This window comes from Tenrec ecaudatus, chromosome 6 (assembly GCF_050624435.1).
Source record: "Tenrec ecaudatus isolate mTenEca1 chromosome 6, mTenEca1.hap1, whole genome shotgun sequence".
NCBI lineage: Eukaryota > Metazoa > Chordata > Mammalia > Afrosoricida > Tenrecidae > Tenrec > Tenrec ecaudatus.
In genome coordinates, this window is record NC_134535.1 from 39,937,374 (window position 1) to 39,964,354 (window position 26,981).

The 26,981-nt window shown below is 42.3% G+C and overlaps 1 protein-coding gene across 3 annotated transcripts in view; it reads left to right on the forward strand.

Moving 5' to 3' along the window:
- KITLG (KIT ligand) overlaps window positions 1–26,981 on the forward strand; it is a 98,679-nt gene that overhangs the window by 41,973 nt on the left and 29,725 nt on the right. For 2 of the 3 annotated variants that reach the window (XR_012784894.1, XM_075551198.1), the window contains exons 2-3: window positions 3,110–3,223; window positions 14,928–14,990. Coding sequence is in view for 2 of the 3 variants with exons in the window: in XM_075551198.1 (XP_075407313.1) it covers window positions 3,110–3,223; window positions 14,928–14,990 (177 nt within the window). In the remaining variant the exon portion in view is untranslated. The remainder of the gene's footprint in view (window positions 1–3,109; window positions 3,224–14,927; window positions 14,991–26,981) is intronic. The other variant, XM_075551199.1, reaches the window with a different exon arrangement.

The following is a 26,981-nucleotide window of genomic DNA, read 5'->3' on the forward strand; positions in this document are numbered from 1 at the left end:
GGACAGCTTGTAATGCTAGACATGCGAACAAATGAAACTTTGGCTCTGTGTACATGTCAGTTAGCTTGCTGATATTAATTGGAAGTAAAATCTCATTTGCTTTTTAATATGAGTAGTTAACTGAGGAGGAAAGGGCCCTAGCCATGCACAGCTGGTCTCTTGTGCAATGGGAGGGGGTCACAGGCATTTGTTATCTTATTAAATAAATCTCACATATTTTCCAGATATCCTCACATCTCCATGGCATTGCTCGTATGCTGGCTCTTTCCTGGAATGCTGGCCATCGCTTCATGGATTCTTGCAAATTTCTCCTTGTCCTCCAAAACCCACCCAAGTCACCTTTTTCTTTGCCTCTGGCTTTTCTTGGCACTATCTCCCTGCCATGGGTCCTCCCACTTAAGGTTAATTGATTAAGTACTTCCTTCTCTATGTTCCCAAAACATTTGTCACCCGGTTTGCTTGTTATTTATTTACCTGCCTCTGAGATTCCAGGGTGTCTTCATCGTCTTTGTTTTGTAGTGACTGCCCCTCCTAGGCTTTCAGTAAGTACTTACTGAGTTGGAGCACTAGATTCATTTTATAGAAGGGCCCTCCAGAAATTTTTAGAAAAAAATGGACTTAAAAGATCAGAAATTTTCCCACAAACCTTTTGAACTCTCCTCATATTGTCATTGAATCATCTAACAAATATTCATGAAGGACTTTCACAAGTAAAATGTTGTAAAGATACTGGGGGGGGGTGGGGGGACGACAGATGTCCCAATTCTTGGAAGGCAGTAGTAAAATTAGAGTGTAATAGGGAAAATGCATCATGCATGAACATGACTACAGTACCTGGTGAAGTTTAGTCTCCATGTGATCACTTCTGACCCTAGCAACTTCATGTGTGTCACAGTAAAACTGTACTCCCTAGACTTCTCAGAAGTTCATCACCAGCCCCCCCCCCCTTTTTTTTGTTGCTGGGTATCCCTGGGTGGACTACCCCGGGAGTCTCTAAATACAAGGTCCCATTGAATCGTTGCTGACTCAAACCCGCTGAGGGTTTCCAGGTCTGTTAAGTGCCTGCAAGAGTAGAAAGCCTAGTCTTTCTTTGGGGGAGCTGCTGGTGGTTTTAAGCCATCTGGATCTCAGCCCAAAGCATAACCACTACACCACGAGGGAGCCACAATACATGGTAGAAAGTGCTGAGTATCATCACTCCCTCACTGCCACTGAGTGGCTTCCACTCATGGTGACTGTAGCGAACAGGGTAGAACTGCCTGGTGGGTTTCTAAGACTGTAGCTCTAAATCTTTCTTTTTTTGCTTTGCTTCCTTTTTTTGATCATTTTATTGAGGGCTCTTATAATTCTGATCACAATCCACATATCAGCTGTATCCGACATATCTGTACACATGTTGTCATCATTCTTTTCTAGACAATTACTTTCTATTGAGCCCTTGGTCTCGGCTCCTTCTTTTTTGAGACTGTCATTTCTTTTTCTTCTTTTTAAAAACATTTTATTAGGGGCTCATACACCTCTTATCACAATCCATACATACATCAATTGTGTAAAGCACATCTGCACATTCTTTGCCCTCATCATTTTCAAAGCATTTGCTCTCCACTATAGTTCTAAATCTTGTCTTTCTCCTGCGGAGTGGTGACTAATTTCAAACTGCTGATTAGTTAGCAGCCCAATGAGTAACCACCAGGACCTTTCTCTCTCTCTCTCTCTCTCTCTGTCTTGCTCTCCCTCTTGCTCATTTTCTTCCCCTCATCTCTCTCTCTCTCTCTCTCTACACACACACACGCAGACACACACACACACATGCTTCAAAAAGTTTGTGGAAAATTTGAATTAAAAGATCATGCAAGTTTTCTACAAATTTTTTGAAGCCCCCTCACATATCTGTATGTTTGTGGTTTATAAGTGAAGATGCCTTGAAACTGCCGATCAAGGGTTCAGTCCGTCAATGCCATCAGAAGCGGAGGCAAGACATTGAAAGGACTATTGCATTGGACAAATCTACTACAAACAGCTCTTTGAATGGTTACAAAAGTGTGCTTTCTCCAACGATGTATGATGTTTTCAGTTACATCAAGTACTTGTGAGAGGGGGGCATTGAATAAAGACGACTCAGGAAGAATTGATGTTAGTGGACAATGTTGAAAGTACCATGGATTTCAGAAGAAGAACAGCCAAAAAATGTGTTTTAGAAGAAAGTACAGCCAACTCACATCATTTTGTGCGTGTTCTCAAGAGGGGGACCCATCCCTGGAGAAAGATACCATTGTTTGTAAAGCAGAGGATCCGTGGAAAAGAAGGCTCCCGATGAAATGGATCAGCACCATGCTGCAAATAGGGCCTCAGGCAGAGCCAGGATTGTGAGGATCGCACAAGACTGGGCATCACTTTGTTCTAATGTATGTAGCATCACTGGGTGGGAGCCAACTTGATGGTGGTTTATAAACCATATACACGTGGTTTATAAATAGGATTCAAAGGTGCCTATCTGTTGCCTAAGGAAATAGTCTTCGCTTTATGTAAAAACGGTTAAAAAGTTGTATTTCAAAATAATGACCTTTTGCTGTCTAACAAATTGGGTTAAATCCTGTCCTCCATGTGAAAACATACCTTTGTCCATCACTTTAGCTCAGAGTGCTGTTTTGCACTATTGGGTTAGAGCACTGCTCAAGGGCTGCTATGCTGCCACTTGCCAGAGAGTCGATATTTAAAGTAGAGACAGAAATTTCCCCTTGGTGCCTGCAGGTACAAATTTCATGCATTCCCTACTTTTTAGAAGACGCTCTTAGTGAAACATCCATTACTTGTTGCTACAAGTTCATTTCTAATTTCCATTAGGAAATTGGCAATAGAAAGTGTTTGACAAAAGTTAACAATGAACCTTTGAAATGAATAATTCAAGCCATATTTTCACTGAGCTATTTAAAAATTTTGTCAGCAGAGTTTGGATACTTGGCATTATTTGTATTTAAGCCAGTAGGGTTTTTTTTTAAGATGATAAATTGACTTTTTCTACATCAAAGCATAAGATGTTCATAGTTGGAATGATTACAGATTTTAACTGAAGGTCAACCACCAATTGTTCTTTGCTGTTTTCATTTAGACTTGGATTATCACCTGCATTTATCTTCAACTGCTCCTATTTAATCCTCTCGTCAAAACTAAAGGAGTCTGCAAGCATCATATCACTGATGATGTGAAAGACGTTACAAAATTGGTAAGTAAACCAATAACTGTCACTCTTATCTTGTGCTTACTTATAAACTATTCCGGGTCCCACCCCTCCTGGAAAAAAAAGGGGGTATTTTTCAAAGAAAAGTAAAGGAATAATTGAAGTAATTTAGAGGCTTATAAACTACAGATAGATTTCTAAGGCCATGGTATATTTATTGTTAAAATTGCCTCATTGCACACACACCAGTACAGCGACTGTTTTTTGTTGTTTTCTCCCCCCCTAATTTTCCTCTCACAAGCTTAACGAAAGAGGACCAGAGCTTCTAACAATCTTCAAGCAGCACGGAGATGCTGCTGCAGTGGATTGGTGCTTGTTCCCAGTGAATGCACTTGAGACCCACATGTTGCATGGACTCCCTTCCCACCTCTCTTTTTCCCCATCTCGCAAGAGCTAGCCATGGCTTTTCATGCCCATTTAATGTTCAGGATGCACAGAGCTTGGAAAGCATTTTTCTTAGTTCCTGGTTCAAAAAAGCCAACTAATTTGCATGCAGTTATTTGACTCTTTCCTAGAGATGGGAACTGGTTAAAAGAAGAGGGGAGTGAGCATTGCGATGTGGAGACGATAAAGGAAAAGATGTGTCACTAGAATGAAAGGGGCTCCTTTCCCTGCATATATATTTGCTGGTGTATTCGCTTTTCAAAGTTGAACTTCAAAACACATGCCTCATACTGTGATGGCTGTCTTTTTTAGCCTTCATTTAGAATTAGAGGCGTACATGCATACACACCGCGTTTGTAGATGTCTTTTGAAAGGAAAGTATTCTGTGCTGCGGCACAAGGAGGGCCCACATGGTTTACTGAGGGACTGGTGACTAGAGCAGTGCTACAGAGGTGGCCGCCTGTGTGCCCAGCTCGATATTGGACGCAGGGATGGGGGAAGGATGCAGTAATTTAAAAATGCATAGATCCTTGCCTTTTTCCTCCAAAGGCGTGTTAGTTCGCAACCAAAGAAACAATGCTAAAAAGGCAATGTATTTATATCCTAAAGGTTGTGTATATGGTGAATAATTGAGGAAGTAATATAATTGCTCCAGTAGTTCTCAAACAGCAGAATCACTTGCGATGCTTCTTCAAAGGGGTCTGGGCTTCAATCTAAGATGCTGATTCTATATGTATGGGGAGGAGTTCTAGACAGCACCATTTCAACAGGTTTCTGAAACCAATTTAAAGAACATTGCTCTAGATAGCCTATTCTATTAAAGCCTTATGGTCAAAATGTCTAGATTCCAATTTAATCTCCATTCTCAGAATGATTGATTATATCTTTGTTGCATAGCTCTATATGGAGGTTAGTTAATATAGTCACTAACCTATCCCTAAAGTTAAGTCATGATTGAGATTTTGTACTGTCCTGGGCTTGCTGCTGTAGCATGGGGAGCTGGGACTGGGTACGGGAGGATTCCTTTCTTTCTTTTTAAGATTTCACCTCTCTCAAGGACCACGTTTTAAATATGGGCTCAAGAAAAATAGTTGGAAGGCAATGGTTATTCTAACCACCGACCAGATACGTCCCAGAACATGATATTTAAGAAAAATCATTTGCATGTGTTATAATTTGCTAAGTGTTTGAAAAACACGATTTAATAAGTACCTTTTCCTGTCAAAAGTCAAACTGGTCTTCAAGTGATATAGACATTTTCAGCACCTTTCAAGATTTTCTTGTTATACCATTAACTGTCTGCTGTACCATTATTGATACACCAATAGCAAGAAGTATTAATAAGAGGAAAGATAAGAGAGATGGCCAAGAAGAGGTAATTGGTTTGACTGATACTAAAATATAATTACTCATCCCTAGGGGAAATGTCAAATAATAAAACTGGAGCAAGTTGCTTTGTTGCTGTTTGTTTTTGTTTTAATCCCTTTTCAGCTATGGACCAAAGGGGAAATGATTGAATTTCAGCAGTTTCTGTAGTGAAATTATTGTACTTCCTTTGGATTATAATTGGTAATATGCAATTTGAAAGAAAAAATCAAGTCCATGAAACATAAGACCCTGAACATCATTTTTGCTTGAATCACGGTCAAGTTTCCCTCCCGTGGACCTGATTCTGACTCATAGCCACCTTGTCAGAGCGGAGTAGATTTGCCCCTGTGGTTCCGTGAGACTGTGACTCTTTACAGGGACAGAAAGCCTCATTTTTCTCCCTGGAGCAGCTGGAGCCTTCAAATGGACAACCATTATGCCACCACGGCTCCACAGTTAAATTAAAAAAAAGTTTTTAATTCACTTCTCTCAAGTGGATGCCAACTCATAATGACCACGTAGGACAAGGTAGAACTTACCCTGTGAGTTTCCAGGACTGTAACTCTTCAGAATGAAATAGCCCCATTTCTCTCCTGCAGAGCCATTGGGGGTTCAATCCACTTATTTGTGATAAACCAGTCCAACGCATCACCACTACACCCCAGGCTCCTGGTAGTTGACTCCAGACCTGCACTTTCACAGCCTAGATTTCTTAGGTTAGGGAACCTGGATGGCGGAGTGGATGACTTGTTGGGCTTCTATCCCCAAGGTCAGCAGATGAAACCCACCAAGCACTCCAGGGAGGTAGATGGGGACTTCTGGGTCCCTAAAGATTCCAGCCTCTTAGCAATCATCCAACAGGGCAGTTATCTGTCCCCAAAAGTTGCTGAGTCGAGATGGACTGTGGTTTGGCGTTTTGCTTGTTTGTTTGCAGTGGGGGGTGGAGGGTGAGGTGGGGTACGATTTGATTTCCTAGGTGCCTTACATTATCAGGAGAGACCCGTACCTGGTAAAGGACATCACACTTGGTACAGTGGCAGGGCAGTGGAAAGGAGAAGCACCTGGCCATGACAGCCATCAAGGATGGTATTTCGTTGTGCATGAAACCCGACTCAGTGTCACCTAACAACATAGTCCCATAACCTCCCGAGTAAAGAGATGACTAGCATTCATAAAGTGATTGTATGTGGCTTACCTGTCACACGGTAAACCAAAAATACCACTGTCATTGCCATCTCTAGCAACCTCAGCGTGAGCCTGCTGATGGGCCTGAAATGTTTTCTTTGCGGTGCCACCAGCACCCCTGGGCACATGGTAAGCACCGATGATATCAATTATTAGCGGTAGCGCAGCATTAGGAGGAGTGCCTGGGTGGCATGAGCGGTTAAGCATTTTGACCAGCATCCCAGGTGACAGGTATTTAAGTAAAAGTTATCAGGACTTTTCTACAGGACATACCGATCATTTTTCTATCTTTAGCCTGTTATTAGGTGTCCCTAAGTTGATTTCAACTCACAGGGACCCTATATGGCAGAAGAGAACTGCTCCAAGTGTTTTCCACGTCTTATTAATGGGAGTGGCTCTCCAGGTCTGCCCCCTGGAGGTTACTGAGTGGGTTCAAACGGCCAACCTTTTGACTAATAACGAAGTGTTTTGTATTGCCAGGATTTCCTATCCATAGCTCATGCTACAACTCATTTTGAGTTCCCTAATTCAAACTGAAAAAGCAGTGATTTTTTTTTAGTTTAGTTGTCAGGAGAGACCAGTCCCTAGAGAAGGACATCATGCTTGGCACAGCAGAGGGGCAATGAAGGAGGGGAAATCGCTGAAGCAGATGGATGGACGCAGTGGCTGCAACAATGAGTTCAAGAGCAGGAGTAATTGTGAGGACGGCGCAGGAGCAGGCAGTGGCCTGTCCTTCTGTTGTGCTCAGGGTGGCTATGGGTCAGAACTAGCTCAATGACACCCAATGACAATAAGAAGAGGCAACTACAGGATTTTTATAAGATGGTAGGGAAGTGCAACTTGAAGCGTGCCAGGATTCTTGCCCTATGTAAAATTTAGCTTTGCTATTTCCCTCATTTTGTGATCTTGGACAAATAATGGAATCCTTCTGAATTTAATTTCCTGGTTTATAAAATGAGGATCTCCACGTCTTTCTAAATGGAGCATCAGAAATTATACCTAATGTGTCCACTGCATATTTCTGAGGGAAGAAGGCGAATAGTTTGCCTTTGTTTCTTAAAGAGTCCATACACTCTAGTTCCCCTATTATCCTCTACCCACCCCCAAAAAAAGAGCCACAAATTAGAGAACACTGGTGACCCCTTTCAGCACTGATGGTCTTTTCTCCTGCAAGGATACCGCTTCACCACCCACCTCTTGGGGGTAATTCAGCAAGACTTGGACTAAAGCTTCTATTGGCTGAGAAGGGTTTGCTTTTCAGGCAACAACTAAGGAAAAGCCAGTGGGCTACCACTGCTTTTTGCCTTTGCTCACGGTCATTTCTTCAGCTGAGATCACTCCTTTGCCATTCACACTGGTTTCGCCTTTGTCTTAGGTGGCAGTGTGCACTGTGCCCACAACCTGACGTTTGTTTGCCCAGAATGATTCTCATGTCAACAGAAGCACATAATTTATGGCCTGCTTGGCTGCTTTTTTTTTTTAATATCTTCTTGGACACATTGTATTGCCACTACAGTCCCCATGGTTTTCATGTGAAATCCTTCAGGCCTGTTTACTCAGCATATAAATGGTTCATCTATTGACAGAACATTTTGCTTTGTATCTAAAAAAATGCTGCTAGACTTGTTTCTCATGGCAAACACAAACCTACCGAAGGGAACGCTCAGCATCTGGGAAGAGGACGACTCGGTTTTGAAAAGTTCCTATCTGTGGCACAATGGAGTCTCTAATAATGGTTCTGAGTGTCAGTAGAAGCAAACTCACTGCCATGAAGTTAATTCCGAGTTACAGCAACCCTATTCAACAGGGTGGAGCTGCTCAGTGGTTTCTCACATGAAGTCTTTACAGGTGTCAGAAACCTGTGTCAGGAAGAATCCAAATATTGTTCCAATTCCACTCAATTTTCCCTTTTATTCTCCTTACAGTTCTCTTCATTGAAATTATATTACGTGGGGCTTCGTTATTTAAAAAACTTTTTTTTCAATCTTTATCTATTTGTCTTCCTCAAAATAGTCCTTCTCGGTAGGACACTGTCTCATCCTCGCCTTGGAAAGGTGAAATGACGGCCTTTCCGAGGCCATCCCACAACCTAGTGCCATCGGATTCGAATCCAGGAATGTCTAGCTTCCTGCTGAGCCCTTTTAAAGTTGGAATCCTAAATACATGCCTCTTGAAGTCTACGCTCCTGAGAGATTGCTCAAATAAGAAATTTTCACACTTAAAAAAGGAAGCCAAACTCACTACCATTGAGTAGATGCCAACTCATAGCGAGCCACATTCTGGGACAGAGCAGAGTCACCCCGGTGAATGTCTGAGACTCTTGACAGGAGTAGAAAGCCCTGTCTTATTTCCACAGAGCAGCTGTTGGTTTTGAACAGCTGACCTTTTAGTTAGCAGCCCAATGTATAACCGCTGTGCTACCAGTGCTCCTGATGTGTTGGACAATGTTAAATCACTCTGACTTTTATTCTCCCTCAAGTACGGCTTACCAAAGCGCTGGTTTCTCCGAATCCTGCCTTTTCTAGGTGTGCTTTAAAATGTCTTTCAAACGACACAGACCTATGAGCTCTTTGCAAGTACAGGGGTCAAATCATTTGTTCTCACCCCTTTTCCATTTGACAGAATAGCTTTTAAATTTTATTTTTATTAATTCAAAGTCTTTAGCATTTCATTTTTGTTTCTGTGGCCAATAGATATGCTTCCACTTTTTAAAGCTGCGTGTAGATGTTTACTATTCAATAAAGGAACTATAATAGAAATACTATTTATAAAAAGGCCACATGTTAGGACTTGCTAGTTTACTAAGCACATCAATTTTATCATGAATAGAAACATGGATCTCTTTTTTCCAGATAAACCACATCTTCTTTACCTTGACTTTTTAGAGCAGTAGTTTTGACACGAGTACTCAAGCACCGCGCAGAGCACTCAGCATGGATTATCCTGGTCAGGCTTTACAACCCTCGGAGAGTATTAGTTTTACTTCTAGTTTATCAGACAAGAAGCTGAGCCTTAGTGAGATTAAGTAACATAGTTCATGTGGGAATAATAAGTAGAGTGGAGGCTTATGCACTTATTTTGTGGTCAGTTCATTCTTTTAAAATTTTTTTTTAATTGTGAATTGGGTGAAGGTTTACAGAGCAAATCAGTTTTCCATTCAACAATCCATACCCCCCAAAAAATGTTTTTGCCTGTGTATGAGGTGGGGGCTTCAGAAAGTACATGGAAAATGGAATAAAAAAATAATGAGACTTTTTCATGGACTTTTAGAAAAGCTTTTATTATCCATTGAATAAAGCGCTACAGATCACCACTTTTACCTTCAACAATTGTTAGCATTTTATTTAACTCACCCATTTCAATCCCTCAGGGTACTATTGCTTTTCCACCTCTATCCTCTGTTTCCTGAGTCAGTTCCTCCTCCTCCCCTATAACCTATGCGCTTGATCACCTACCGTATATACCCAAGTGTAAGCCGACCAAATAGCTGCCGAGGCACCTAATTTTACCACAAAAAACGGCCTTAAAAATGTGCTGGAAAAACTCGGCTGATACTCAAGCGTATAGAGTACTTCCCTTTGGTCTTTAATGGTGGATCACTCTCTAACACCAAGGGTACGTTTAGTTCCAGGCTTTAAAGCTGACTAAGGCCCATAGGTTTAGGGCTTCTGGCAGGCTCCATCCAAACAGTAATACTTGTCTCTTACAATTTTGAGATCTGTTTCATATTTTTCTCCTGCTTTATCTGGAAGCTCCTAGTGTGCTACGTTACAGAGCAGCTAGTAATGTTAGCTAGGTACTTCTAGTATTCTGCTCTCAGGGTCATGGCCATTCCTTTCTGCACGGTTCATCAGAGCAGTTGACTAATTGTTTCCACGTGTCTTTTGATTTCCTTCATTCCTCTTTCCTCTGGATGGAGAGAAAACAATATTTGCACCTTAGATGACTGCTCATGAGCTTGTAAGACCACAATCCCGGGCTTAATAAAAGGAGAACTATAAAACATTGTCTTTGAGAAAATGACTGTGTTGAATATAGACTCAAACCCCTAACACTGTGTTTCTGAAACACAGGAATCCACTTTATAATTTATATTGCCTTTCTTGTTAGTCTAAATACAACTTCCATTGGCAATTTAGGTATTATTGTAACCGCTTGAGTTTTATTTCTTGATTAGTAGTTACCTTACATTAGCCTCTGGGTGAGTGAAAAGGTTAAGCATTCAACTCTTTGTAAAAGAGAAGCACAGTGATGTGATTAGATGTTTAGTCACTATTCATGGGTACTGATATGTCAGAAGAAACAGACGAGCAGCCTTCACTTGGAGCTCATAACTCCAAGGTCAGGGGTTGGAAGCTACCAATTGCCCCAAAGGGAAAAAATTGAGTCTGTGTGTGCTCCCACCAGGAGCACTGATGGCACAGTAGATTACTCATTGGTATGCTGACCACATGGTTAGCAGTTTGAACCAGCCTAAGGGAGAAAGGTGTCTTTCATTGACCTCCTCAGAAGCCCAAAGGCCACTTATACTAATCCCTGTAGGGTCCCTATGAGTTGGAATCAATTTGATGAAGCTAAACAACAAACACGACAAAAAACCTACTGTTTAGGAGTTAACTCTGTTATGTAAATGCTAGAGGGGAGCTTTGGTTTCTTCTCAGAACAGTGATTTTTAAACTTCCGGTCACACATGACAATGAGGACATGAGACACTGAATTCTTTCTTTAAAAGGGTTCCTGTTTTATATACAGAGTCAAGGAGATCTGACTCTCATGCAGTTTGAGTCTCACCTGAGACTCCTCACCTGAGGGGAGGAGTTAAGTGTTCTGACTCTACATTCCTGTTCCCCTGAGTCCAAATACCTGCACAGTGTGATAAGTAGCTAGGCCCAGTTTGGCTTTCAAAGCCGTTTTCTTGGTGCAGTTCCCCCATGTTCCCACATGCTCTTCTCCTTTATCTATCTGTCTATCTTCTATTTATTTTTAGCATTGCTGAGTACAGTCGGTCAGTCCTTGAACACCCAAAAATGATAGCCGATGCGGATCACCCATTCAGTTAGCTCATCAGCAGGCAGTTTACATAAGTGTGGAATATGTAAGGCTAAATGAGTCATTTAGCCGAGAGTAAAGTTTTCCTCCAGTGTATTTTGGTTTCTTTGCCTGAGCCCTAGTACCACAGCAGGTTAAGCGTTGGTCCCCTAACCTCAAGACCAGCAGTTTGAAACCACCCGCTGCTCCAGGGGAGATGATGCATTTACTACTCCTAAAAAGACGGATAATCTCAGAAACCCACGGGGCAGCTCTACTCTGTCCTATTGGGCCCCTTGACTTCGAATCAGCTCGGCGGCAGTGACAGTGTTTTTACTTTTGCAGCATAGATTTGTTTCAAAGAGATGTAGGCTTGTTTACTGGACCCATCCCTTGCTTATGGTCTCTGCATAAATAGTTAATATTATATGCAGTGCTTGCCCAGTGGTCTCTTCACTTGCTGCCATCTGTTCTCCCAGACACATCTTCCGAAATTTACCAACATGTTTCCTCCCTGTTTTTCAGTGCTGTCCCATTCCTTATCGAGAAAACATTGAATCAGATGGTAGCTTTTTATTATTTTTTTCAGCAGTGACCTTGCTTTCACGCTTCATCGCATAGACAAGATGTGACATTGCAGAAAGATGGAGCAGTAGACCTAAGGCAGAAGTGATTTGCTGGAGAATTCTTGTGAGAACTGTCTCCACTGAACTTCCATGTGCCAACACTCCCTCCCATTTCACCTTCTTCGTCCAGTATCAGGTCCCTCTCCAATGTGGTTCTCCCGGTTTATTTCCCTGCTTTATCTGCCAGGCTCTGATTGATCTTCCCTCGTTTCCCAAACACACCATCTGTTTGCCCATTCCTTTGCCTCTGCATCCATCCTTTTCTCTATCTAGAATGCCCCCACCGCCTTGCCATGCCTGACACTAGACACTCATATGTTCACACACCATGCTAAGCACGAAGTATTTGCCTGAGTTAAAATTTAACTTAATCCCGATAAATCCAATTGCCAGATTAAATTATGCTTCCCATTCTACACAGGTGGACATCAAGACTAATGTAGATGATGTATATTCCCAATAGCTCTTCGTTAGCTTGCATTCAGGCCAGGATTCCAAGGAGTGCCTGTTTCCTCAATCAAACTAACTGCTTCTAATGAATTCCCTCCAAGTTTCTGGCCAAAGGTTCCCTCTATAAAACTTTCTCTAAGGATCCAGAGGAGATGAATGTATCACAAGGTTATCTGTCTCTTCTGGATGCCAGTCCACTTCATACAAATGCTCAGAAAGGAGCGTAATCATTAACAAAGTGACCATAAAAATGCACAGCAGCTTGGTTTCTTGAAGTCCATTCCAAAAGGACTCGTTAAAAAAAATACAACGAAAGCCAACAAAGTAATAAATGGAAGATTGGTTTGTAGATGAGTGTGCTGAGCACAGCTCACAGTGCCGGGGTTGCATTTGGCGGCACCATTGGCTTCAGGCACTGTGACCCCCCGGAGCCTCGGGCCCTCGTCTACAAAGTGGACTTCCCAATAGGAGCTTGAATCAAGCCATGGCAGCAGGAGGAACCTTATTGTGGTGGAGACTGTAAATGACAACTTCTTATACATGGTAAGCGATTTTTCAAAAATATTGCTTTTTCCAATCCCATCAGGAATTAAATCATAACAAATAAACTTAATGCAGAAATGGCCTGATATACATTCTCCCAGGGGGTGAGGTGTGGTGATGTCAATATCCTTGCCAAGGAACTTTTTATAAACTTGCTTCCATTTCCTTGAACCCATTTCCATATGTAAATTATTGGTAAAAGGGAATGGCACACCATCCCACTCACATTTTCTCTGCTCTTTTGATATATATCCCGATATTCAGTTTTCTTAATTCTGATGCAACCACTTCTGTATTTGCTTTCTGTACTGTACACAGTATTTAGAAAGACGCTAGACTATCACCTAGTTTGGGCTGAGTATCTTTCACGTCTTGTCATGTTTTCTCCATCTGGAATCCGAGCTTTAGTTTACAAGGTTGGTTCCTTACAAAACAGAACAACAACAACAAAAGAAAACCATTGCTGGTGAGTCTCATATGCCAGCTTTCGGACTGCAATTGTGTCTCTGACTGGGAGCACAGGTTAGAAAACGACTGGCCTTGGGGGGCTGTTTTCAAAGACGCAGATGAAGATCCAGACCGCAAAAGAAAGTGCAGAGGCCTGGTGGGAGTCTGACGCAGAAAGAGGAAGCTGCCCTGTAAAGAGCAAGCGAGTGGCCCTGAAGTGAATGGAAAGAAGGGAGGAGGGCCTTCCTTGACAGCCAGCTCTGCGTTTGTTTCATAGGGAACGGGAGTTCTACAGCTTCCTAGGGGACAGTCTGAGGAAACCTGATGGTAGAGACTCAATGCGAGGGAAACAGCCAGGGCAAGGGTCCAGAGAGCAAATGAAAATGATAAGTGGGGTAAAGAGGCAAAGAAGGCTCTGTTGCTACTCTTAAGATCCAATAAAGTGAAGGAGGAGGAGCAAGCCGTTTGCTCAGCGTTGGAGTGAGAGGAGGGAGACACGGCGCAGCAGTGAGATGGTACCTCTGGCAGGTCAGGCCAGGGGAATAGGTTACTACCTCGGCCGCTTTCTGATTGCGGGTGCCTTTGCCTGGATTCTTTGCTCATCAATGGTTGTCAGGTTCTAGAAGCTATTGGCAAGATTCACATGAAATCTATTTATAAAATGCTAAGGGAGACTTGTCGGAAATGACCTAGTCTCTGGAGTATGCACTGTTGATGACAAGGGACAGTCAAGTTGTTAGCAACAGAGAGTGAAGCCGAAAGGTGGAGTCTTCAAAATGAATTGGCTCGTGGAAGACATTACAATGCAACACTGATTTATAATCCAGAGGTGAGCTGTTGCCTGTGTTATGCAGCTAGGAATGTTAACAGTCTCCTAAAAGGAGAACGAGAGCGAAGGGGCAGGAAACGAGCCTGGTTGGAGTATGTTTTATATGTTACTGGAGTATCTTTTATATGTTACTGCAGCATCTTTTATATGTTACGGGAGCATCTTTTAAATGTTACTGGAGTATCTTTTATATGTTACTGCAATGACCTTTTGCCGTAGGTTCTCTTGCCGCCCTTTTACAGGTGAGGGAAACTGAAGAATAAAAGAGGTTCTATTTCATCCAAATTCTCAGATTCCAGAGCTGGTCCTGTTTACCTCTGCTACAATGACTTATGGACATGTTAGTTTATTTCATTGTGTTTTTTCAGCTTCTAAGAGCAGCCAGGCAAACATTTGAGACATCTCAAATATTCAAAAGGTCAGAGTCCCACCTAAGTGGATTAAGTTGTGTCCTGAAAGTGTGTGACAGCTGTAGTGGATTCGCATCACTTCTTTTAGTTAGGAAACATTTGCATAACATACATACCATTCCAATCCCAACTCTTCTGCGTCTTCTCCGGTTCTGTTTTTTAGGATTAGTGTAGAACAGTACATCTCAAAGTTGACCACTAAGGGTTTGTTAAATAACTAAGACTGGGTGAGCAGCTCTGGTGTGGCCTGAGCACATTCATTTCTTACAAGTTTCCCAGTGATATTAGTCACGGACACTGTTTGCATGGGATTTTTTCCCCCCACCAACTGAAAAAGAAAAAAAAAACGATGATAAATTCATGTTCATGCATTTTTTTCTTACGGAATTCTTGCTTTGTTTCTGTTTTGGTCTCTATAGGTGGCAAATCTTCCAAAAGACTACAAGATATCCCTCAACTATGTTCCTGGGATGGACATTTTGGTATGCTAACTGTAGATTTCTGAGTTGTGTTTTAACAGCCGACTATAAAAGATGAGTTTATTAGTATTGAGATAGAAAATCTAGTAATTTGCTGCTATTTGGGAGTTTGCTGATTGTCGGGATTTGGAGAAGTGTTTTGGTGTTTGACTTGTGTTTCTTCGGCTTCTGCTCCCAGAGTAAGTGAGTTCATCTTGTGTAACGGTAACTGCAGTCTCTCTATTTTCCTTCAGTCATTCCCAAATTACTTGAGTATAATATTATATAAGTTCTTTTTATCTTAGGAAAGGGTTTAGTGTAGCTACACTTTTTCTGTTATTTGCGAACACAGAATATTTTATTTTTGTATTTATCAGCAGGTTGACATGATTCTATTTACTACTTTATATCTGAAACTAAGAAATTTTCATTATTTTTCTTATAACATGCTATCAGAATCCATGCCTTAGGAAATATGTCAAGTATAGAGAATAATGTAATATTTGTGTATCTCCCTCATAGCTTGTGAAACTTTACCATTTTCTTCCAATGTGTACATAATCAAAAGCAAATAAGGCCTTTATATATGTCTCTCCCTATCCTTGCTAATGTCCCTTTATATTTCAAGAGTAGCTCCCGTTCCCCATTTCCACCCCCCTGACCCTCCCCTCCAGGGGGGGGGACCTGTTTCTCTCTAGTATATATTTCAAGGATGTTGGAAGGGGATAGTGTCCCCTGGAATTATATGAATGCTTCTGCATTTATAATTTGTATACAAACTGTGCATCCATAAATAATACCTGGTATTTTTTGCCTATTTAGAATTGTGTGCTAAGCTCATCCTACTATATAAGAGGATTTCAAGTTTATTTCAAACAAAGCATGTTTAAACCTGTCTCTGCAATCAGTGGATGGCTGCAGACAAGTTCTCCCACCACAAGGCTTATCTTAGTCTCCTCTGGTGCTTAAGAATAGGAGGCTCCTGTGAAGATCGGCTACTGAGAGAATCTGCAGGACCAGTTAAATTCAAGATAGAGAACTGAGTTCAGGAGGTTGTGCTACTGTTTGGGGGAGGTAGCAAAGAGATCATCTCGACAGATTGTCTCAAAGCATGCAGGACAGGACCATCATGGTGACTTAATAGGGAGTTTAAAGACAATTGAAAAGCATATTGGTGAGAAAAGGATGATGAATAAAGTTGTGCTGAGGCATTCTTTTTTCCATCAGGGTAAGAGCCATATGGGTTCCTCTCTGTTCTGTTCTGCCAGTCATCATCTTTCTGTGGACCCTACTGTCACTGAGCTGATTGTAACTCATAGTGACCGTGTAGGGCAGAGTCGAACTGAGGATGTCTGAGGCTGTGAGTCTGTAGGAGCAGGAAGCCCAATCTTCTCCCATGGAGCAGACTTGTGTTCACACTGCTGACCTCTCACTTGGTGGTCCAATTAGTAATCAACACTATCACCAGGGCCTCATTCCTGGTGATATTATTACCAGGTTAAAATAATATAAACCAAAAGCAACCCAAAATCACTGCCATCAAGTCGATGCTGACTCATAGTGACCCTATAGAACAGGGTAGTACTGCCTTTGTAGATTTCCAAGATCAAACTGTAGGTTGCGACCCATTTGGGGGTGGAATTACCCTTTCACAGGGGTCGGCCGATTCACAACAGTAGCAAAATTAGTATGAAGTAGCAACAAAAATAATTTTATGGTTGGGAGATCACCACAACATGCGGAACTGTATGAAAGGGTCGTGGCACGAGGAAGGTTGAGAACCACTGCTTTACAGGAACAGACACCTTGTCTTTCTCCCTCTGGGTGACTAGTGGTTTCAAACTGCCAACTTCGCAGGTAGCAGCCCAACAAGTAACCATTTATTGAGGTCTGTGGCACTGTGGGTAAGCGATGCACTGGTGACTATAGAATCTACAGTTCAAACCCACTAGCCATTCTCAATTCCATTTGAGAAGAGTGACGTTGTAAAGACTGACAGCAGGAGCAAACCGATGAGTCAGCATCGACTTGATAGCCAGGGCATCGTGTTTGTGTTTAAAAGTCCCTTTCAAAGACCCCAATTGTGTCATTCAAGAGGACAGTAAAGGCAGTTTTCTTCCATTGGTAAGTATTTCTAATAAAAAGTACCAAAAGTTTCTTAAGGAATGTATCCTGATGCTGAAGAAGTTCTTTTCAAGGCACGTTCTTTGCTAAGTAAACATCTGTGCCTTTTGGTTAGAGTTGACTGGGGAATTAGCATCATAAAATGTAATTAGTCTGATGATTCAATCGCTCAGTAACTGGAGCAGGCAATAGCTGTACCGATGGACTCAACCTTGCAGGTGGGCAAGACTTGGGCAGTGTTTCTTCCTGTTGGGGTAGCTGTGAGTAGAGGATCCGCTTGGCGGCGTGACAGTCAACAACCAGGCAGTAGTTGCCACCATGCGCAACAGTGACGTCTGAGTAGTACCTAGGTCATAAAGACCTGCCGCAACTCTTGACTCTTAGCAGGATTTAGGCCAGTGATTCCCACTGACTCAAGGAAATCGTGCTGTTCTTTGAAAAACAGCCTGTGTTAAATTGAAAATAACCAAGTAGATAAATAAGTTGTGTGTTGGTGTAGTCATAGATGGTAGCAATCGCATATGCCAGGTTCGGCTAGTGATGGCATGAGCCAAGCATGGTAGAAAAAAATAAAGTCGATTCGTTGTTTCATTTGCCCCCGCTTGTTTCAGTAATTGAGAAAAGCCCGCTATTATCAGACATTGGCATGCCATCTTGGCACCACCAGGAACACTGTTCTTGGCTCCAGCAGTTGGCCAGAAAAATGCGCCTGGGCGTAGGGCTTTGGCCAGAAACAGGGCTCTTCCCCTTTGTTTTACTGTCATTTTAAAGCATTGGCTTTTGCCAAGACCAGAGGAGCTTCACAGTCCAGAGACCCCTGAGGAGTTAGTTCTCTGGCTTCCAGCTGCCCTAGCCTTTGTGTTTAAACAATAGAGGGTGGAGGGGGAGCAAGGGCAGTGTCAGAAAGCATCTCTAAGGCCAAAGCAATCAAAGTCTACCTTGGGTACAGAACAGCAAAAAAGATCCGAGAATAGAACCACTTTAATTTTTGCTTTTATTTTAAAAATCAACTAAACACTCCTGAAAGGCTGCCTTTTTAAGGCCGGCTTAAAGAATTACACAGCCACTTTTCTCTCACAAATAGCAGTGTCATTAAGCAGTTAGTAGTTAAGCCCAACAATAATTACCAATTCTATTTTAAACCCTTGTTGTTGTTGTGAGGTGAGCCCATTCTGACTCATAGTGACCTTCTGTGACAGAGTTGAACTGCCCCAAGGGATTTTCTAGATCTCATCTAACTTGTGAGAAACCGGGAGAGAAGAGTGAGTGCACCAGATCTCAAGCTGGACAACCGAAGAAGAAAAGAGCCACAAGCCTCAAGTTTCACTATTAGAGGATTCCGATGGATCCTGGTTGAAAGACAGTAATGGAAAGATGCTTGCGCTTTATTACCTGTGCAATGGAAATGCAGAGCACTGCCATTGTACTCCAGCTGTACCTGTGCATAGTCCAAGAGGAAGTCATTTGGCACTGAGTGGGTTAAAGGCAGGAAAGGGGGATGTCAGGCTCTATGATAATGTTTCACCATACTTATTCAATCTACACGCTGACCAGATAGTCTGAAATGTTGGCCTATATAGAGAAGAATGCACATCTGAATTGGAGGAGGGTTTATTCACAGCTGGAAATACAAAGGTGTCACAGCCTTTCTTGCCAAGAGTGAAAAGGACTTGACGTACTTCCTAATGAAGAGCAGAGACTACAGCGAGGTTACTTCTTAACATCAGGATAAATGCATAAGAGGTCGACCTCAAGGATGTCATTTTGGATCCATAATCTGTGCCCATGGGCGCACCAGGCAACACATCAGACACCATTTTTCACTGGACTCCTCTGCTGCACAGCATCTCTCAGAGATAGCACTTTGAGGACAAAGGCACTCCTCACCCACGCTACGATATTTTTATCCACGTCATTTGCATATGAAAGCTGAACAATGATGAAGAACGAGGAGTTGACACATTTAAGTTATGGCATGGGGGAAGACGATTGAATCACCTATGGACTTCTAGAACAACAAACACATGTGTCTTGGAAGATGTACAGCCAGAATGATCCTTAGAAGCAAGGATGATGAGACTTCATCTGCCATCCTTTGGATATCTAATCAGGAGGGACCACCCTATGGAAGACATCGTACTTGGTGTGAAGTATATTGTCAGCAAAAAGAAAGAAAGAAAGATGTTCAACAGTGACGGTAACAATGGACTACAACATCGCAGCAGTTGTGAGGGCGGCACAGGACCAGGCAATGTGTTGTTCTGCCGTACTTAAAGCTGCTATGAGTTGGAACAAACTCAAGGACACCCAATTAAAAAATATGTGGATACTCGTGCAAAGCATTTTAACCCACCTCGTTTATATACTTCGAGTGACTTTGCTCTTAGGAAACAGGAAAAGGAGCACCTTACTTACACAAGACCTTGAGACTCTGGTTTGGCCCCTTTCCAAATCACTCTGCTTGACGTCTTCTCTGCTGTCACTGTTACTTTGCTCCTGCCTTTCCCTGGACCTGTGAAGTCTTTCCCTCTGTCCAGTAACTACTGGCTGTTTTCAATTTTTACTGCATTAAATAAGCCTTTCCTGACCTCTTTGATGAAGCCAAGCCTCCTATTAGAATTAAGCACTCTTTTCATATCAATTCTCAGAGTAGTAGTTATCTATTTGTTTGACAGATTCTTTGATAATCTCCCATTAGCTTACCTCTACATTTCATGAAGGCAAGCTTATATTCTTTTTTGTTTGTTATTTCTTATATCCTCAGAGCCATAGTCATGGTAGGCGCCTAATAAATACTTTCCAGGGCAAACAGGGGAGGCGGGGAACGGGGAGAGTAGGGGGCAGGAGTGTGAAGTGGGTAGTTAGAAAGAAAGTGAGAAAAAGAAAAAGTGGAGCAGGAAGGAAAGAGGATCAGTGCATTAGTCAGCATGGCACATATTTAAACTGGAAATTCACTGCCAGGTTAGTAGCATGGCGTGAGAGCCTATTGGGCATCCCACGGCTCATCCTAATGACATCCATAGTCTGGCATTGTTATCTCCTCTTAGATGTTCTTCTTGTCGGGCGCCATCAAGTCGGTTCTGAACCACAGCGAGCCTGTGCACAACACACTGAAGCACCATCCAGTCCTGTGCCATCCGCACACTTGTTCCTATGCCTGAGCCCATCGAACAGGCGTATCTTTTAGATACTTATACCTTCTAGGAAGTCTCTAAGTTGTAAAAACTATATCATGCAATTGAATAATCATGGTTCACTTGAGCTTTCTGGTAATTTCTTTTCCTTCAAAAAACAAAACAAAAAAAAAAACCCCAAACAAACCGTACAGATGAGAACTGGAAACACAGGGAAGCCAGGGTGGATGAGTCCCTCAGGACCAGTGGAGTGAGTATACTGGGAGGGAATAGGGAGGGTGGGTTGGAAAGGGGGAACCGATTACAAGGACCTGCATTTGACCTCCTCCCTGGGGGACATACAACAGAAAAGTGGGGGAAGGGAGATGTGGGACAGAGCCAGATATGACAAAATAATAATTTATAAATTATCAGAGGTTCATGAGGGAGAGGGGAGTGGGGAGGGAGGGGAACAAGGAGGACCTGATTCCAGGGGCTTGGGTGGAGAGCAATAGTTTTGAGAATGATAAGGGCAACGAATGTGCAAATGTGCTGTACACAATTGATGTATGTATGGATCGAGATGGGTGGTGTATGAGTCCCTAATAAAATGATTTAAAAAAACAACATCTTATTTGGAGGGAGCTCTTACAGAAATCATATCATTTCACAGTTCAATCACATCAAGCAATATCGTGCAATCGCTTCTAATCTAGTTTCAAAACATTTTCTTCCTTGTTGAATTCTTTGATGCCACCTCCTCTTTACCCCCTCCTCTATCATACCCCCTCAGGAACCTTATTCTACTTGTGTCTCTATAGGTTCATCAATCATGGGCTTCATATAAGCTCAAGTGGGGTACCCTCATTGACAATGCATCTGAGATAAACCCCGATATATAAACAAACAAACAAACACAGAAAATGCTGGAAACTAGATCAGGCCCAAAGTGTAGCAGAGATGGGATCAAGTGACAAGGTTTTAACTGTTCAAGGCAGGTTTATCGTTTTGATCTTCTATAGTCATCTCTCCAATACTTTCTGTTCAGTGACCAGTTTATTCCTAGCCCTCAATTATGGATGGAGGGAGGTCACTGGCAGCTATTTCCTGTGTAGGCCTCAAAAATGTATCTTGGGTTTCTAGTGTCACCTCCTGCAAACCCGAATCTCACAATTTAAGCTCTGATACTATTCTCTCCTCAGCTCTGGATGATATAATGCATAATCTTGGGGTCATGGATGTTGATGTGCTTCTTCCATGTGGACTTAGTTGACATCTCGTTTATAGAGCTGCTTGTTTGGAAAGAAGCCTATAAATGATATTCTATCTGATAGCCGGGTACCATCCAATTCCTTCACCATGCTTTCCTATAGCATCCATATTTCTTTTGTTTTGTTTATTTATTTAATATCTTTATTTCTAAAAGATCAGAATTTTAAAATATATAAGGATGATGTTTTTAGTGTACTAAAACCATTAACAGCAATTCCTTATGCCATCAAAGATCCACTCGGTAATCAAATCTCCAGGTGTACATAAGTGTCCTATTTGTTGTTGTTTTTTTAAGACCATTTTATTGGAGGCTCTTACAGCTCTTATAACAATCCATATGTTAAGTGTATCAAGCATATTTGTTCATATGTTGCCATCATTATTTTCTAAACATTTACTTTCTATTTGAGCTCTTGGTACCATCTCTTTTTTCCCTCTTTCTCCCCCTCCCACCCTTATGGCCCCTTGATAAATTAAAAATTATTATTATTTTCATATCTTACACTGACTGCTGTCTCATTTCCCCCATGGTTTCTGTTGCTCATCCCCCTGAGGTGTGTGGGTGTGTGGTTACGTATGGACCATTACAATCAGTTCCTCCCTCCTTCCTCCTGACCTCTCTCCACCTTCCCTCTACCCTCCTGGTATCGATACTCACACTTCTGACCTGGATTCTGTGTGCTGTTAACTCATATCTATACTTGTGTACTTGGTTTGGTCTAGCCTGTGTGAAAGGCAGCACTGAGGTCATGATGGTGGGGGATGAGGAGCCTCAAGGAACCAGAGGAATATTGTGTGTTTCATTGGTGCTGTACTGCACCCTGGTTGACTTCCTTGTGACCCTTCTGTGAGGGGATATCCCATGGTCTACAGATGGGTTTGAGGTCTCTGCTCCGACACCCCTCATTCTCAACAATATAGAGTTTTGTTTGTATGTTTGTTTTGGGTCTTCTGATGTCTGTTACCTGATCCCGTCGACACTTCATGATCACACAGGCTAGTGTGCTTCTTCCATTTGAGCTTGTTGCTTCTCTGTTAGATGGCCGCTTGCTTGTTTCATATCCAGCCTTTAAGACCCCACACTCTGTCCTTTGATAGCTGAGCTATCAGCTTTCGGCACCACATTTGCTTGGCCATCCATTTGTCTTCAGTGATCATAGTGTCCACGTTTCTGTATTTCCTTCTTGCGGGCCAATATCGAGCAGGACCATATTATAAGAACCATTTGTTCTTCAAGTGGAGTTGGGATTTAGTGCCAGCCCAAACTCCATTCCTGGATCTATGTTTCTTATCTGTCTGTCACTCCCCTTAAAGACCTCCTTGCTAGTTTTTGGTAGAGAATTCTATTGATCATCTCCTTGGAGGATAAAAATCATCCATTAATAGTGTTATTGATTAGCCACTGGTACTAATTTTTAAACCAATTTTGAGAGAGGGATGTTGGACTAATGTAGGCTAACAGCATCTTGACTAAAATCATGAAGTAAGCTGCCAGCGTCAAGACTGGAAAGCAAACCTCTAGTTCGTCGCTGTGGCTTCTGGTCCTTCCTCCCTGTGCTAGTTCTGTCAGTCCATAGCCATTGATAGGCCTGCCCAAGGAAATCACACGTATTTATATTGTTTAGGTTGATTACTGGCCTAATCAGGTTAAGTTTTCTACATCACTTGAACTCAAAGAAGAAAAGGCCAAAGTAAAAGTTTGAAGTGCAGACAGAAGACACAAAGCAACCATTCAAGGGGAGGATGAGAGTCGGTCATTACCCAAAAGGAGTTAAGATTTTTGATTTGGAGATGCTGCCCTGGTAATGTGAACCCACAACTTTATAGTTTGCAAATTGTTTCACATCTCCCTGCGGGTTGGAGTGTCCCCTGCAGGCAGGGGGGTGTTCAACATCCTGGCCAGAAGCCTGCAACCCCCATAAGGTAGATAAAGGAAGTCTCACAATGGCAGCTCAATTGGCATTTCTTGATTTGTTTGTTGTGATTACTTCGAGATCAAGATCATTGCTTTCATCAGTAGGATTCTAGATTCATTAAAATTGAGCAGGAAGATCCGCTGCCAATCTCAAGAGATCGCCTCATTGACCCCGAGGACCAAAGTGCCAGAGTACAGATGCGAGGCCAGATGAGACGTGGGGAATCTGCATCAGCCTGTGCTCCTTGATTACAGAAACCAGACGCCAGTGACTCAGCTCCGATTCATGGCAACCCCGTGTGCATCAGAGCAGATCAGTGTACTACAGAGGGTTTTTTGTTTTGTTTTAAATCATTTTATAGGGTGCTCTTAGATCACAATCCATCCATCCATCCATCCATCCATCCATCCATCCATCCATCCATCCATCCATCCATCCATTGTGTCCAGCACATTTGTACATGTGTTGCCATTATCATTTTCAAAACATTTTCTTTCTACTTGAGCCCTTGGTATCAGCTCCTCATTTCCCCCAGCCCACCCAACCCTCTCTCATGAACCCTTGATAATTTATTAATTTTTTTCATTCTTACACCGACTACTGTTTACCTTCTCACCGTTTGTTATATAGCCTCGGAGGGGGCTATATGTCGATCATTATGACCGGTCCCCCTCCCCCCACCCCTGCACCTACGCCTTCCCCTCCGTTTCCCATGAGAAATTCCCAGGAGCTTTTTGGAGGCCTGTCTGGGTGAAGTCAACCCTCCTACCTCTCCATTGTAGTTGAGGGTGTGGACTTTTGCAGCGGCCAGAGTCTGCTTTGACTATACTTCGGATGGCAAAGCAAAACCCACAAACAAAAACTGGACACATGACTCTCAATCCTGGGGTCTACCCTTATTTTCTTTTGACTTTACTGAGACAAGTTGTTTTGTTGCTCTAGGCCTTGACTTTCCCTTTATTCTGTGATCCAAATAAAATGGCTGTAGATTCTCTTAATTGCTCAGACCAGGAGGTCCTTGGGAGCTGGAAGAGCCAGAAGAGAGGAATGCTTTGTTTCCTGGCCATTCCTACCTCTGATGCTGGCAAGTTTAACAAGCATTAAAGATACACAAGCAATCAACCTGGGTGCTAGTGCTTGTAATTAGTTCGAGAAGAATGGCTGCGTACTCCGGGGTTCGCCCGCAGAGGCCTCCCAGGTTAGGAGTGCGGCCTTTTCTCTGTCAGAATTGCCCGTGTTTTCCCCTAGCGCTTGTACAGGGTGCTCTGCTCCCCTCGCGGCACGTAAGGGAGCCCTCAGGTATCTAAGCAGAGCTACCAAATGGAAAGGAGTACAAAGTACATCAAGGGTGAAATGTTAGCATGTATTCTGTCCGCTTTGCGCTTACAATGCCAGCAAGCTTATGCTTATTGTTCGAGATCCAACCCACGTAGAATAAGGTGCCAAGTCATAAGCCCTAGTCATAAGCCACCGCGGTCATGAGGCAGGAGTGGAGAGGTCTGATCGACTCTGCCAGTCCCCAGCATGTTCTCCTAGCTTATTTCAGTGCATGTTCATCACTGCTGGAACCTCAGAGGTGGCGTTTCACACACCTTATAGAGTCCCTATAAAATTATACACACACACACATTTGGCCTTTGAATATGCATGGTTAATGTCATTGTTAATCTTATAACCAAAAACCCAAACCAAACACCATTGCTCTTGTGAAGAGAACAGAGGAGATGCGGATTCAGTGGGATCTCTTGGGCCATCATTGTTTATAGGAGCAGACTGCCAGCCCTCTCTTCCCCCGTGGCACCGAGTCCACTTGAACTTGCCCGTCTGTGGTTTTCAGTCTAGCTCAAGCTGTTGCAACACTTGGGGCCCTGCTTAGTTTTAAAGGCGCTCATCTTTCTAGTTCCATCTAGAATACTTTCCATTACATTCGTTTTCTTTTATTATGTCTTTTACTTAATCGTTGAGTGAAAGCTTTTTAAAATTAGCCCTAGTGAAACTTGAAAATCCCCAGAGAAGTTTACAGCTTTTAGCCCAGCTTTTAAGGTTATTGGTTCAATCCTATTGATTTCATCAGTATTTGCAATGCATACATGTTATACACCCATCGAGCTAGAAAATAAGACGTGGCTCCAGCAGTCGTAGCTACACCAAACACTGACCCCATTGCTGCCCGGTCAGTCTGACTCACGTTAGCGTGTGTGTGTGTGTGTGTGTGTGTGTGTGTGTGCATGGGATGGCTCCAGAAGGCTTTCCAAGCTCTGGCTTTTCAGAAACACTTTGACAGGCCTTTCGTTTGAGGTGCCTCTGGGTGGGTTTGAACGCCGCCCTCCTGTCTGGAGTCAAGGATATAATTCTGTTCATACTACCGAAAATGTCAGACGGCAGCTACCAACAAAGACACGGCCAAGAAATTGAGAGCCTGGAGTCAAGGAAAATCCCAAGTTTCCTTTTCAAAGCAGGGACTACGTTTTTTTTTTTTCTTTTGGAAACTGTGTGTACGAGCGAATACAGCAAATCATATGTTCTTTAAGAATACCGACTACTCTCCACCTCGCCTCTTTGACAGCCTGTGTGGCTTTTGTCAGATGTCTTAACTCTTCAAATTCTTTAACAGCAAAGGAGTGCTCTTGAATCTCACATGTTTCTCACAATGAATGGTATGGGTTAATAACAGCAGATTACAATGATGTGTCTGTAGAACTATTTGTGTTTACAGTGCTATGTGAAAGATAAGCAGTAATGATAATTTTGTCATTTATTAAGGTAAAGGAAAAATTACATTTACTTTACACACTTTTGTCATCCACTTCATAATCCTCATCTTGGGAAAACTAGAAGGCAGGAAAACATCAATTTACAAATTAAATCCTTTATCCATGGTCATGTATGCTCTTCACAAATCATTGGCTATGTTTAATTAAAAAGAAAATACAAAACTACTTGACATGCTAGTCAAAATTCGTTTTCTCACAGGCTTGCCAAGATGGACTGACATATTTTCATGTTTACCTCAGTTTTATCTTTAATAAATGAAAGAATTTTGAAAGGCTAACAGAACTGGTGAAACAAATTAATAAAAATAGAGAACCAACCTCGAATTGAGTCTTTTTCAAGAAAAGTTTGGCACAATCAAGAAGAAATAATGAATGATGAATGAATAATTCAAAACCTTTAAAAACATATATCTCAGCATCATAATCTTATAGTTTTCAAGAAGTTCATGTCTACAATCAATGAATTGTTCGGATTGTCAGCAGACATTAAGGTATGATTTTCATGACTTAATCATAAGAAATCACAGGTTTGAAGGTTAAAATGGTTTTACTGGAAAAGTTGATTTCTCGAGACTGTGGTTTAGGTCTGTGAAAATGGCGAGGGTGGGGAAGGAGTTGTTAGAGCTAAGTAGGGCCTAGACTACAAAATGTAAACACGGAGTTCCTTTGAAAATAGAGATAAACAGAAGTGGCAGTAAGCATTCTAGAGTCCCTGAGTTTAAAATAAGAAACAAACAAATGGGGGGGGGGCACCTCTTTTCTACCTTAACCACAAAGAAAGAATGAATCATGAAGGAACGCTTTCATTTATGGCAA